A 14,708-nucleotide genomic window follows, 5' to 3' on the forward strand; every position below is an offset into this window, starting at 1 on the left:
GTTTACCCTTTTTCGCGAACCGTTTTTCACAAAATAATAACTTAAGATTATCGCTGAACGCAAGGCGCGCGTGCATGCATCGGAACTTTCTGGAATGTTATCATCGGTTATTAACGCGACAGCGTTAATGGCCCCATGTCGCAGAAAATCCGGCGTCGGCGTGGATGTCAGCGTCCGTGGAGGAAAAAATCATCCCCAACCACCCCGACCACGCAGGCCCTCCATGTGGTGCAGGGTTTTGGTGAACGAAAATTGAATTTTTCGCAGTGAAATCCGTCAGAAAAACGGTAAAGTACGACTTAACCACATCCTACAGACATGGTGGCGTCGGATTGTAATTTGAATGTACGAGAAAACATAATTCTGTTAGGACGAAACTCAAATACAAACCCCTTGTCCAGCATTTATACCACACCAACACGGAGCGCTCGGGTATTATACTTGTGAAAGTGCTATCAAGATGGCGCTCGCATCCTCGGCAGGTTTTTTTTTTTTTTGAAGTCGGAGAAGCACAGAGCAAAATTATTTTTGAAGAAAGGCTCAGGAACATGGATGAAAATAAATGGGCGGCTAAAGTGCACAAGTATCTGTACATGAAAAGCGTGGACACAGAATCGAGGAAGAGGTCAAGGAAGTTGGCAACCAAGTACAGGATAATCGAAACTGTAAATAGACAACCAGGAGTCATCAGAAAGAAAGTGAGAGAAACAGAGACCGCGAATTGGATGCAAAGAATGGAAACATAAAGGACAATGGAGATTTACAAGAATGAGAAGAAAGAAACTAGAAGGGAAAATCTCTACGATAACACAAAGGGCAGTGCCTTCCTATTTGAGGCTCGAGCCGGTTGCCTAAGGACCAAAACATACCGGAGCAAATATTCGGAACTAGATGAGGCATGTGTATGCTGCAGTAAAGATCCAGAAACCACTCAGCACATCCTAATGGAATGCGACGGGATCCACCCAGCGAGAACCGTAGGTAACGTGTAAATCCCAGAAGCGCTTGGGTTTAAAGTGGAAGGAAACATCAGCAGATGAGCCGTAGAGATAAGCAAGAGACGATTAGAATGTTGGTGCAAAAAAAGCAGGGAAAAGATGGATACGACCTGATCTCTTAAAATCATAGGTAGCGATATAAGGTAAATTTTTGAAAAAGAAAAAGAATAATGAGAGGTATACAAAAATGCTAGATAAAGAACATGTATAGTATACCTGAGTAAATCAAGCAGGCTAGGTGACTATTTGTCGCCGCCCCGTTTCAAAGGGGATGCCAATAAATCATCATCATCAATCATCATCAGGTTAGAGTAACTGTATAGGCTCCCTTTACGGCAGGTCATATTGGGCCTTCGCCTACCTAATGCGTTTTGGACACGCGCACACGTCGGGGCCATAGCAAAAAGTTAATAAAATAATAAAAAAGGTACGCCAGGGCCTTCACATTTAATATGACGACTTATATTGCCCCTGGAAAAACGTCTTCCCAGCAATGCATTTCTGCTTAAAGTGAAGCAGACTTTAAGGGGATCGTGTAAGCTTGGTATTTGTAAGCTGGCTTTCCCACATTCGGGGTTGCGGTGAAGCCAACTGAAACAAAAATGCGATGCGAAGGGGGCCCGCGATAGCGCTATCGCGTTCCACTCTTAAGGTGGCGGTCCCACTCCGGCGGCACGAGCGCCCCGTTTTCAGTACTTTTAGAGAAACCGCGGCGGCTCATCTACTTAGGATATAAAGTTGTCGCAAGTGCCGTAGAAAGTTTAATTCTTGTAGATTCCAAGTATATATAATATAAAGAAATTGATTATTGTGATTTAGAAATAAATGTTCAAGAACAAGCATGAGATACATGGGTTTTGGTACTGTGTCTCAGTTGTGACCATATTTTGAAGGACCTACCGCATTTACAGCATTGCGGCTTGCTCTGTAGCTTTAGGATATATTTATCTAGTTCCTAGACGCAGCAAAATAATTTTGAGCTTTTACTTTTTGGATAATTTGCTTTTGAATATTGTCAAATATCCCAAATTTCTGTTGTAAACAGCCCGGAAACTACACGCTCAAGGAAGCTAAATTTTGGATAAGTTAGAGTTCAATGAATTTCCATCTAGGACGCAAAGTTTCATTCATGTACCTTTAGTAGTTTTAAACCGCAGTTTCGTAGCTTTAGTACCTTCCTGCAAAAATGGGCAAAAGTGAAACCAGAATTCTAAATATTACTTAATTTCGGCCGCATTATTACGAAAGCTAATACAGGTACATGAATGAAATTTTGCGTCCTAGATGGAAATTCCTTGAACTCTAACTTACCCAAATTTTAGCTTCCTTGAGCCTGTAGTTGCTGGGCTGTTTACAACAGAAGTTTGCGATATTTGGCAATCTTCAAAATCAAATTATCCAAAAAGTAAAAACTCAAAATTATTTTGCTGCGTCTAGGAATTAGATAATTATGTCCTAAAGCTACAGAGCAGGCCGCAATGCAGTAAATGCGGTAGTTCCTTCAAAGTATGGTCACAACTGAGACACAGTTCGCAAAACCCATGTATCTCATGCTTGTTCTTGAACATTTATTTCCAAATCACAATAATCAATTTATTTTTTATTTATATAGTTAGAATCTACCAAGATTAAGCTTTATTATGGTATCTACCATCACTTTATATCTTAACTAGAAGAGCCGCCACGGTTGCTCCAAAAGTACTGAAAACAGGTCCCCTCAAGCGGTTCACCTCAAGCGACCGGGGGAAGGTATTCTGTAAGAGTCTACTTCGTGGACGTGTCCACTACGTCTGCTTTTGAAGTGCTAATTACCTGTGGCACCTGGCACCTGCGGACGCCCACCTCAGCCCAGTCAATCAGAACAGCGGACAAAATGGACATGTCCACTAGGTGGACCTTTACAGAGTACCTCCCCAGCATCAGACTTGCGGCGTGATTGACGGATCGCCGGACCGTAGCTGTGACTTCTTCTTTAGGGCAATGTTCTGATCCATTTTATCTGGAGTAATAAACTAGCATATGGTTCTTAAAGCTAGTTCTCTGTGTTGGAATCCAGTCCATTCTTAATCCCACACATGCTTCCTTCATTGTTCGTCTCCTCAACGCGACGGACACCCGATGGACGAGTGGCCATCGTACTGTCCCTGCTAATTAGCTAAAATGTTGTAATTACCTTTTGAAATACTCCTGTTAAGTAGCACGTTGCGATTGAAGTACTCCAGTATAAGGCGCCGCATGACGCTAGAGCAAGCCGGGTTTTTATAAACGCGATCGATCGTTTAGATGCACCTCAACAAAGGTGCTTGTCTACAAAGGAGATTAGTGCTGCCCCATTCTGGGAATCGAAGCTGCGCAAGCAGATTTGCCATTCGCCCAAGCAAATTGCTGCAATGTAATCCAAGCGGCCCCACATTCCCCTTTGTGGAGGAATTTCAAGTGCAACTGTATACCTGGCCTTTCCAGTGCTTTTTCAGGTGAAGGGAGCGTTACTTGAGCGCTAAGGATTATCACAATTTACCACACGCTTTTGCGTCACCTAAGGACGACAAGTGAGGGTAAGAGAATGAGGATTGGGCAGGCTTAAGCTGGACAGGATCAACCAGAGGATTATTAACTACCTTCGACTCGATGTTGCAATGTGAAGCTTGTCAATATCGTAGATGACTCGCAAAACGTGGATCAATATAAGAGCTAAAGAACTGTAATATCTTGACGGCGACCTTAAATTCCGAATAGCGAATTGCCCTGCATTCTAGACCATGGAAACCTAATAAAAAATACAGGCAGTAAATACAGCGCGCCTGTACACCAAGTTATTAACGTAGACTGCAATCGTTGAATATTGGTTCATTTTCGGTATAGCTTTGAGTTCCCTCACAGCGTTCAATACGTGCGACAAATACGGTGTAAAAATATATAAAAACGAAGCATACATAAGAAGGAGAGATATACGCTAATTCATAATATTCTTAAAGAACAAATTTGCAACGTCAGGTACAGATGTAGCAAAAAGTGTTATACTTGTACATCTGTCACAATTACAACGAGGGCTATGTGTTGCTACATTTCTCTTCATATTCCCTTTACCGGAGCATTAATGTAAGCGTCATGCAAGCAACTCTGCCAACATGAACTGAGACAGCCTTTGGAACTAATCTTTCTTAAAGGAATTCAAAAACTACTCGTTAAGCTTTCGCGAGGAAATACTCACCGTAACGTCACTCCCCTAAGTGCATCGTTCTCATGCATTGATGCCGCTGAAAAGTGGACGATTATTCGTCTGAAGGTTTTAAGGCCTGTGTTATCACGCGGCATGCCAGGAGACTTATAGATAATCTCCAGCGTACCTAATGCCCAGATGAATTTATAACAACGGCCTGCTACCAGAAACAGTAAACTACATAGCTTCTAATCGTCTTGCTCCTGAACGCTGAATAATGGCATTACTTCTACGACTTTTGAGAGAGAGAAACATGCTTTAATGAGATGCTGGAGATGTTAGCCTGGCTGTTCGCCTGACATGCTACTCCAGGTGCTGGGTGACAATTATGATATATACGGTGATAAAATAAGCACTGCGGTGATAGATAAACACTCCGTACAGATGGTTAACCAGCGAAGCTGAAACGTGCGGCCCCGGTGTTTATTGGTAAATTGAAGTCTTTCTCAATTATTAGTTACGTGTTTGTGTTTCTTGATGAGGTTACACACACGCTCGGCGGCGACGGAGAAAACGACGTCACAGATGGTATGCCGGCAGTCCGCCATTGTCGCATTACCGCTTGCGAGTTTTCAAAATTCAATATTAAATTGCTTTACAATTAAATCTATCAATCACGCATAACAATGAATGGCTCATACCCCCGTAAACGCGGCCTCCTCATAACGACGACCGAAGAGAAGTGAAGTTCTACGCTGGAATGATGAGCGGCAACGGAGTCAGCTGCGGAAGAAGACGACGACGCTCGAGCCATTGCTGCTGCTGATGATAGTTTCCGCGTACAGGCGACGGACGAACAAATCGGCTAGCCATATACAGCTTCGCTGTCGAACACTACTTACCAGCACACACACACACACACACACACACACACACACACACACACACACACACACACACACACACACACACGCACACGCACACGCACACGCACACACACACACACACATAATGTATACACAATGTATGCACTGTAGAGACATTTACAACGTTTCATTTAGGCTCTTGGCCCGCAGGAAAGTCAGCAGCGCTTTCGTGGCGCGTAACACACAAGCGGTGCTTTGCCATTTGCCGAAAATGAGCAGCAGTTCCAATCGCAAGACCCTTTGAAGGTGTAGTGCCGCCTTAAAAGACTGTCTGTCTGACGCATCGCGGCAGAAGTCGACCCGAACGTACGGCAGGTCATTAGAGGCGTTGCATTGGGGAGTCTGTCAGTTGCATCTCGCACTTCACGGAGTTCGTGTAAGCATGCGGTATAGGCATGATTAGTCTCGTCTGTTGAGGCGTCGTGGCATCTAAAAGTCGCATGATTGATCTATTTTGTGTAGGGGTCCATGCTGGTGGCCTGCATCTGTCCAGAGCGACCGCTGGAGTCGCCAGGCGTATGATACAGTGTCGCCGCGTCTTTTCTCAAGAGAGGTCATTTTTCTGCGGTTTTAAGTGCCAGAACCAGTTCTAATTATGAGGTAAACCATAGTGGAGGGCTCGGGATTCATTTTGACCACCTGGGGTTCTTTAACGTGCACTACTTTAACGTGCAAATCAGTAAGAAGCAAGCTTGGCACAGGACAAGGCAGGATGTATGCACTGAAAGCTAAGCATGGTAATGTCATCAGCAATTGCGATGACATAGTAAAAGCAGCGGAAGAATTCTATAGTGGCGTGTACAGTGCCCAAAACAGCCAAGCTACTTTCATTCGAAATACTGCGGAACCGGATACAGAGGCTCTTTCTATAACTAGCGATGGAGTTAGAAGGGATTTGAAAGACATCATCAGGGGAAAAGCTGCTTGAGAAGCTGGAATAACAGTAGATTTAATCAAAGATGGAGGAGATATCATGCTTGAAAAGCTTGCGGCCCTTTATATACGCGATGCCTCATAACTTCAAGTGTACCAGAGAGCTGGAAGAACGCCAACATTATACTTATCCATAAGAAGGGAGACGTTAAAGAAATGAAGAATTATAGACCCATTAGCTTGCTTTCAGTATTGTATAAAATATTCACCGAGATAATTTCCAATAGAATCAGTGCAACACTTCACTTCAACCAACCAAGACAGCATGCTGGCTTCAGGAAGGGTTATTCTACGATGGATCATATCCATGTCATCAATCAGGTAATCGAGAAATCTGCGAAGTAAAATCAACCTCTCTATATGGCTTTCATAGATTATGAAAAGGCATCTGATTCAGTAGAGATACCAGCAGTCATAGAGGCATTGCCTAATCAAGAAGTACAGGAGGCATACGTGAATATCCTAGCAAATATCTACAAGGATTCCACAGCTACCTTGGTTCTCCACAACAAAAGTAGAAAGCTGCCTATCAAGAAAGGGGTTAGGCAAGGAGACACAATCTCTCCAATGGTATTCACTGCATGCTTGGAAGAAGTATTCAAGCTCTTAGACTGGGAAGGCTTAGGAGTGAGGATCAATGGCGAATATCTCAGCAACCTTCGGTTTGCAGATGACATTGTCCTATTCAGCAACAATGGAAACGAATTACAACAAATGATTGAGGACCTTAATCGAGAAAGTGCATAAATTGGGTTAAAGATGAATATGCAGAAGGCAAATATATTGTTTAATAGCCTGGCAATGGAACAAGAATACAGGATCGCCAGTCAGCCTCTAAAAATCTGTAAAGGGGTACGTTTATGTTGGTCAATTACTCGCAGGGGAGCCTGATCATGACAAAAAAATTTACAGAAGAATAAAATTGGGTTGGAGTGCATACGGCAGGCATTGCCAAATTCTGACTGGGAGCTTACCACTGTCGTTGAAAATAAACGTGTACAATCATTGCATTCTACCGGTGCTAACATATGGGGCAGAAACTTGGAGGTTAACAAAAGAAGCTCGAGAACAAGTTAAGGACAGCACGAAGCGATGGAACGAAATATATTAGGACTAACGTTAAGAGACAGGAAGAGAGCGGTGTGGATCAGAGAACAAACGGGGATAGCCGATATTCTAGTTGACATTAGGCGTAAGAAATGGAGCTGGGCAGGCCATGTAATGCGTAGGATGGATAACCGTTGCACCATTAAGGTTACAGAATGGATGCCAAGAGAAGCAGAGAGTGCAGTCGAGGTCGGCAGAAAACCACGTGGCGCTAAGAAGTTAGGAAATTTGCAGGCGCAAGTTGAATACGCTAGCGCAAGACAGGGGTAATTGGAGATCGCAGGAAGAGGCCTTCATGCTGCAGTGGACATAAATATCGGCTGATGATGATGATTACAACGCAAACGCACGGGCGTTTTTGCATTTCGCCTCCATCGAAATGCGGCCGCAGCGGCCGCGATTCCATTCCCTGATCTCGTGCTTAGCAGCACAACGCCTTAGCTGACTGAGCCACCGTATCTCGACCATTTTTCTCGAAGTGCCGTGTCAAGCTTCGGCAGCACGGTGAACCTGGACGTTGCCTTGTATTCATCAGGGGGCTGGTAACCACTGCATCATAACGCTATGATGCAGTTCGCAGGCTTTATTGCATAGGCGTCCGATGTTTATTACGACTTGTTCGTGCGTGCGTGCGTTGCGACTTCAGGGTTTGCAGCACCGCTCTTGAGTCGGTAAAGATGGCCCAAGACTCAGCTGTCTGGTCTATGATGCAATTAAAGGCTGCCTGCAGTGCAGCTAATTTAGTGGCTGCAGCTGAAGTGCGGTGACTGAGAGTGGCAGGATGGTAACACTCGCTGACGGAATCCACACACCAATGGGAGATGATGTGGGCGTAACAGAGCCATCAGTGTAGCGGTGAGCCCTGTAGCTGGTGTTGACATGCTATAAACAAAATATGTCAGCGCTGGCCCGGGTGTTTTGCTCTTGCTCTTGAACACAGGCACGAAAGCGACAATTTACCAGGAAGGAATTTGCCACTGTGGCTCCATCGGCGGAGATGCGCTTTGATAATGCAGCGGGAGCAAGCTCCGCACCACAGGACCGCTGCATGAAGCAAGCGGATGGCCAGACACGGCACTCTGGTGGCGAAGAGCATGTGGACTCGGGGAAACTCCTGCTGCAGAAGCACTGGAGCGGATATATATATAGGCCTCTGCTTTCTGCAAAGGTTCCTACACTTCATTTGTTTTACAGCGAAGCTGTTTATGCGGTCCCTGCGCCGTGGTTGTCGGACTTCGCTAAAAAGAGGCCACGTGACCTAGAGGGAGAGAAGAGGAAAGGAAGAGTTCAACAGGGGGAAAGAGTCATTTTCTTAAATTTTTGTGCGCAAACAAACAGGGACGAAGAAAAGGAGACACAAGGACGGGCGCATCTGTTCCAACTAGGCCGACTCGCAGTTATACTTCAGGGGGAAAGAGGTTGGAGTGAGCCCTTTCCCCCTGTGAGAATGCTGTGAGAGGGTGCAGATGAAAAGAAGAACGGGGAGGGCGGTTGACGTAAGTTGCTTCGTCCAAAACTCGCGTTGGAGGTGGAGAGCGTGAGGCGCGCCAACCAGTGGCGGTGTAGGGAAAAAGTAGGTCAACGGAGGAGTGGATTGTGAGAGGAGTTCGCGTTAGCGTTGGTTGTGTAGCAGCACCAACCAGGCAACGCGCCGAGTTGCTGTGGACGCCGTCCGCGTCGCTGCTACATTTGTATATATGGAGCTTTGGATTAGTGGTTCCGGACATTCCATCTCAGCTACAGTTATGCAAAGACCACGAGTAATGCATACGCCTAAGGAAGAAGGTGCCTACCACGTGCGTCAGCGAGAGTTGGCTCGTGAACTCGCTTGCTCTCATTAATAGCGCTCAAAAGAGGGAGTAAACTTCTTTTATAGAGTATATACTCTCAGTACACGCCACTCATGATGCCATTTCAACGCATACTACTGCATGTTTACCGGGTTACGTATTCGACTGATAAGGCACTGGGCACAGATAAGGTCTTAAGAGGTACCGGCGTATAATACAACAGAAGTCGTCTTACCAACGTGAAGTAAAAACGGCAAGCAGCTGTCATAACGGTTGACTGTTTTCCGGGACCTGAAAAGATAACGAACAAGAAAGGTGCGCTCAATTACATGCAATATTCATGCTGAGTAGTCAATAAGGAGAAATAAAAAAAAATTAATTTAAATTCCAGAAGTTTAACCCTTGTATAGCGGGAACGGCTGTGCTATATAGCTCTGGTTACGTGGAACTGCATCAATATTTTGGTGCCTCTTAGCCGATTTCACATCAAATATACTTATCTTGAGATGCTTTACGAATGTGATGCGTTTCTTAATATTGCACTGATTTCCTTAAAGGGGAATAAAGCGAACGAGGAAATGTGTTTGGTGACTTCATGCCATTCGAGGAGTTCATGAATGCTCTCCAATGTGCACTGTGTTAAATGTATGGCCCTTTACTTCTTCTTGACCGAGTTGCTTGCTTTATCGTTTCCCACTGCTCAACAATTATCATGTAAAACTGCATTATTACATGCGTGAATCTATACAACTGTGGATACGCGGTAACGACTTCAAATTTAAGTTGCTAAACGTGATTTTAAAAAGCGTGTAGCTTACGGGCACCACAAACATGTTTGGCCGATAGCCACGAGAATCGCAGGCGGCTGAAGGAGAAAAGGTGGTTTTGCTGTCAATAGGCATGCTATGAATAGCATGCCTATTGCTGCTATTGTGGGACCAGAATCGTTGTTGTAACCTCACCATTTCACTCTTCCTTGGCCGCCATGGGCACATTTAGTAGTGGTTTATTATCTAGCTGTTGTGCACGTACTTGCGAGAAAATACTTTTTTATTTTAGTCACTAATTTGAAAGTGTAACAATTACTGGTCACTCATACATTAATGGCATCCTTTTGAGCCATTATACGCAAACATTATATGTACTGTCACAGAACGGTAAGCATACGTGCAGCGTGTAGAAATATAAGACAGAAAACTTATGAAAACACGAGGAACATTTTAAATTCATATACACAGATGTAAAGAAAACATATAACTTATGTGCACACTGAGACATATTGAGGCAGCTAAGAAAACAGTCCCATTCTTTGCCGTATAAAGAAATCACCGACGATTACGATACTCTCGAATGCGAATTTTGGGCGCTTTGAATTCCCGATATATTGTGGCAAAAAATTTTAAACTGAACGACAGGGTCCACTCGGCGGCGGCGCTGAGCCTCTGCTCGGGCAGCTCATTTAGCAGCAGCGGCAGACGAAGCATTTCCACAGGTTGCGTCGCTGATTGTTCAGAAAGGAAGCGTGAACACGGGAACGCGTGGCTCGCGTGGAGCGCATTCTCTAGCGGCCGCAGCGCAGTGGGTCCGAAGCCCACGCCAGCGCTTTGTTTACATATATGGTATCGGTGGACGCATTCGCCGCATGTCTGGTCATCGCCGTGAATTACGGCTCGTGCGGCACTCCGCTTTCCTCCTCCCCTTTACGCCATAACCTCCTCCTCCACTTTCCTCCTCGCGCTCTCTTCTCTCTCGCCGTCTTTCATCCCCCACTGCACTCCGCGTTCGCTCTTTCATCCTTCGCTGTGCTCGTTCACCCGAGTACGTGGAGGGACGCTGACGCCCAATGCAGGAATGGGCGCCTAAGAGCTGACACATTTACACATTTGCAGGAATACACATACGCACGGACACACACATATACATTTACGCATACACATTTACACGGAGGGTTCCACCATTTCCAACAGCTCTACCGGAGCAGCAGTTATTCCATCAGACGCCGTCACATTGCAATTTAAGTACTCGCACAATACCACGTCTACAACAGCAGAACTTGCGGCTCTTCAAGGTGCACTCAATGACGTGCTGCAGCAGCCGCCAAATCGTTGGGCCATTTTCAGTGATTCGAAAGCAGCTCTACAAACTCTGCAGTTTTCCCTACGACAAGCGTTACACGAGCACCTAGTGCACGAAATTAGGCACGCTCATCATTACGCGCTCGAGGAAGGACACGACATTGTATTTCAGTGGTTGCCCAGCCATTGCGGAATGGTCGGCAACGACAGCGCAGACGAAGCAGCACGCTCGGCTCATAACAAAGATCAGCTGGTTCCTATACCACTCTCAAGAACGGATGCTGCGCGGCAACTTCAATCGATTGCTCGCCACATCACACTTCTGCGATGGAATTCACCGGGTTTCAGCAACTCACATTTGCACTCTCTTGACCCTAACTTACCACCTGGACTTTGCCGTCGTAAAACAACTTTACTGTGTCGCATGTGGTTGGGTGTCGCATTTACCAACGTCTATTCGTTCCTAATAGGGATGACCAACAGTGCGGCGTGCAATTTGTGCGGGTGCGACGAGACTCTCGAGCACCTTCTGTGTCACTGTCCATGTTTTGACACTCAACGACGTATTCTCCAAGCTAAACTCAACCCGTTAGATAACAGAACGCTCTCGGAAGAAAACATTCCTGGGCCATGGCCTATGTATTCCTGCATGCAAAAGGCCACAAAAGCCCTTCTGCAGTTCGTCAAGAGTACTGGATTGTACGCACGCTTGTGACAGCGAAGATTCTTCTGCGACTGTCTCTACGAATGACGGACTCCAATTTTTTTTTCTCTCCTTATCTATTCTTTCCCTTTCCCCTTCCCCAAGTGTAGGATACCCAACCAGGCACGTCCTTGGTTAACCTCCCTACCTTTCCCTCTTGTCTCCCTCTCTCTCTCTAAGAGCTGAGCTCTATGATGAATTCAGGTTAAGACAGGCAATCAATCAAATTCAGTCTCGCATATAATCAAGCAAAGAAATTGCGCATCCTTATAACTTTATTCATAAAAGGTCCTCTTCAACGTGCTCGAACATAATGATGCATGTTTTACCAGGAGGGACTCCTGGTGAAAAGCTGTCCTGCCTACATTACTGCCAGAACACATCGCTTAATATACGTTGAATACCGAAACGCTAGCGTTCATAACTGGAACCGAAAGTTATTGTACACATGCGGACACTACAAGCTTGTAAAGAAATTGAAACTTAATGACGTAGTTCCAAGTTCCAAGGACATACTGCAGCTCGCTGTGAGGGTAGAATAGTGGGGCAAAGGTATAGGTGGTCGCTAGATTAGTTTATAGATTGCGTTCTGTTTACATTTATTAAAGTGAGTCAAACGCTCGGATAATTCTTTGGTACTTTACTCCCATGTGAAAACAGTCACCGGAGCACGAACCTACGACCGTTAGCTTAGCTGAGCAGCAGAATCGACAACGACTTTTCCACCGCAGCGAGTACCGGGAGGTTGTAAATAAATCTCCAGCGAGCAGGACTTGCTTCGCTATTTTTGATTTTTAACTCAAAAGCGCATTCTTTCGTATGAAGATCGATATTTGTTCCCCTCCTTGTACTTCTTTATTCTGCCGCTACGGGAGCTCTCGGGTACGCGATTTTGTCTCCATCATCATCATCGTCATGCTTTAAGGCAAGGTCTTAGTCGCAAATAAAAAAAAGTGAATCGATGCCAATCAATACCCAAAGAACAAGACCGGCTGAAAGCAACCGTTATTTTATCTCGTAGTCCGGTATCACATGAACGACCCGTTTCTCAAACTGGGGCAAACCGTGCTATCTAACGGCGTTTGAATAAAAGAAAAGGCTAGTTATGTCAAAGATCTTTACATTACATAAAAATAAAAACGAAAGAATGAAAATGCATTCGCTGCCAGCTCTGACCCAAGAGGAGTGCCCCCGTAGAAGCATAATGGAGGGATTCTTACTATATCTTTTCGTTGCGGGCTATCGTTCGCGATTGAGTCTGCCTGGTGGTCCACTATGGCGCCGCCATTGCATAAACACACGTGCAAGGAAAGCTCTAGACACAAAAAATAAAATCGATATAATGGCTTATTTTTCTTCGCTCGCTGAATTGCTGCCGCGTTACCCAGCATGCATTGCGCCTTTTCGCCGCATACAGTATGGAGCAGACAAGCTCCAACTCGCTTCCCCTCGAGGCCGCTCCACGAAGCGCCGCATGCCAACCAATGGCTCCTTTGGGAGTCGTAAAAGTCAACGACCGACTTACGATTCCCGTGTGCCAGCGAGGTAATACTTACCGTTTTTTTACTCGCCTGTCGTTGTCGCAAAACACACGTTAAGCGAAAATAAGTCGCGTGCAACTTTCGCGCCCAGGTTTCTCTTTTTTTTTTCATCTTTTGTGTTTGCGTTAGCGACCGGAAGTTGCAGTTTGCAACAAAGCCTAGGGTCCGATTTAGGTATATATAATATTTTTGTCTCTGTCTGTGCGTCGCAATGCGTATTATTGCTGTCTCCAGGACCAGAAAAACATTGTACCCCTGTCCCAGTCAAACGGCACGCTTGATGTTTTTTTTTTTTTTTTTTTTTTTCTTTTTTCATTGCGGAAGATAATGTTCAGGGATCTGCACTCAGTTATGGCGAGATCCGCGGTCGTTTTCCTTCTTCGGGCATTTCTCTAATTAAACTTTTTTTTTACCCGTTTCTCTCTACCACGACTTCAAATTTTAGCTTACCACATAATTACTATTGTACCGTTTATATAACTTTTTCCTTCATCTTGAAGTCATTGTTGCGGCTAACTATATACCTGCGCTCGATTTTGCTAGCCGGATCCAAAAGTAACCGACGTGCGCTCATCTAGGTATTTGTATTTGAATATAGAAATAACTTTGCGCTACAAAGAATAAACATGTTTTCGCTGAATGTTTATCAGATGTGGGCTTCGTGCCATTCAAGGATGTGCCACCAAAAAACAGTCTACTGTTAGTAATGGCATGAATGAAAATTGAGAAAATCCTGAATGTTCTAATAAAATAGCGAGGCAATAGCAATTTGCATTCTTTGTGGTGATCGTCGATTGTTTAGTACATGTGAGTATCGAGAGCTGAGAAAATCCTGAATGTTCTAATAAAATAGCAAGGCAATAGCAATTTGCGTTCTGTGTGGCGATTGTCGATTGTTGAGCACATGTGAGTAACGAGAGCTCAGTATCTAGAGACTTTCGCTAAAGTCTTCTCGAAGAGCTTTTAAGAGCAAATTCACCAGCTGGCACCAAGGGAGGCGTGACGGTTTCGAAAGTGGATGGCAAAAGCAAAACCAAAGATTGCATGGGAGGCTGATTTCGCGAGAAGATGGCTGAAATATTAGATTTCGACTTGTCTGAGCGCACGTCGGCCGAGTTGCTTGCCAGTGTTGTTTGTTTGTATTTAATGCTATATACTTTCCGCGGTATATGGATAGTTCCACTGTAGGAGTAACAGGAAAGACAAAAAAGAAAAGACATATTTTTCACTTAACGAGCCGATTCAGTCACTCACCGCTGAGGATCGCGGTATATGCGAACATGTTAGATCCATGACATCTGACGCAGCTATTTGGAAAACTTTTTAGAATAGAAGCGGTAAGGAACACGCTCAAATGACAGGCTACAGCCAGCAAGGGCGCAGGAATCGCGTATAAAGGACGACAGATTTACGAAGCGTGCATAAATCTTCGTTTGTACACTGCGAAACAGTTCATCTTCATTACACCGTCTTCA

The 14,708-nt window shown here is 44.9% G+C and overlaps 1 protein-coding gene across 20 annotated transcripts in view; it reads right to left on the bottom strand.

The window, feature by feature from the left end:
- The window catches only part of LOC119439997 (calcitonin gene-related peptide type 1 receptor-like), a 400,718-nt gene that overhangs the window by 63,361 nt on the left and 322,649 nt on the right, over positions 1–14,708 (bottom strand). For 2 of the 20 annotated variants that reach the window (XM_049661299.1, XM_049661294.1), the window contains exon 2: positions 9,150–9,205. The exons of the other annotated variants lie outside the window; for them this stretch is intronic. In XM_049661299.1, coding sequence (XP_049517256.1) covers positions 9,150–9,182 — 33 coding nt within the window. In that variant the 5' untranslated portion in view covers positions 9,183–9,205. The remainder of the gene's footprint in view (positions 1–9,149; positions 9,206–14,708) is intronic. 20 annotated transcript variants of the gene reach the window in all.

The sequence above is a fragment of the Dermacentor silvarum genome, chromosome 2, assembly GCF_013339745.2.
Source record: "Dermacentor silvarum isolate Dsil-2018 chromosome 2, BIME_Dsil_1.4, whole genome shotgun sequence".
NCBI lineage: Eukaryota > Metazoa > Arthropoda > Arachnida > Ixodida > Ixodidae > Dermacentor > Dermacentor silvarum.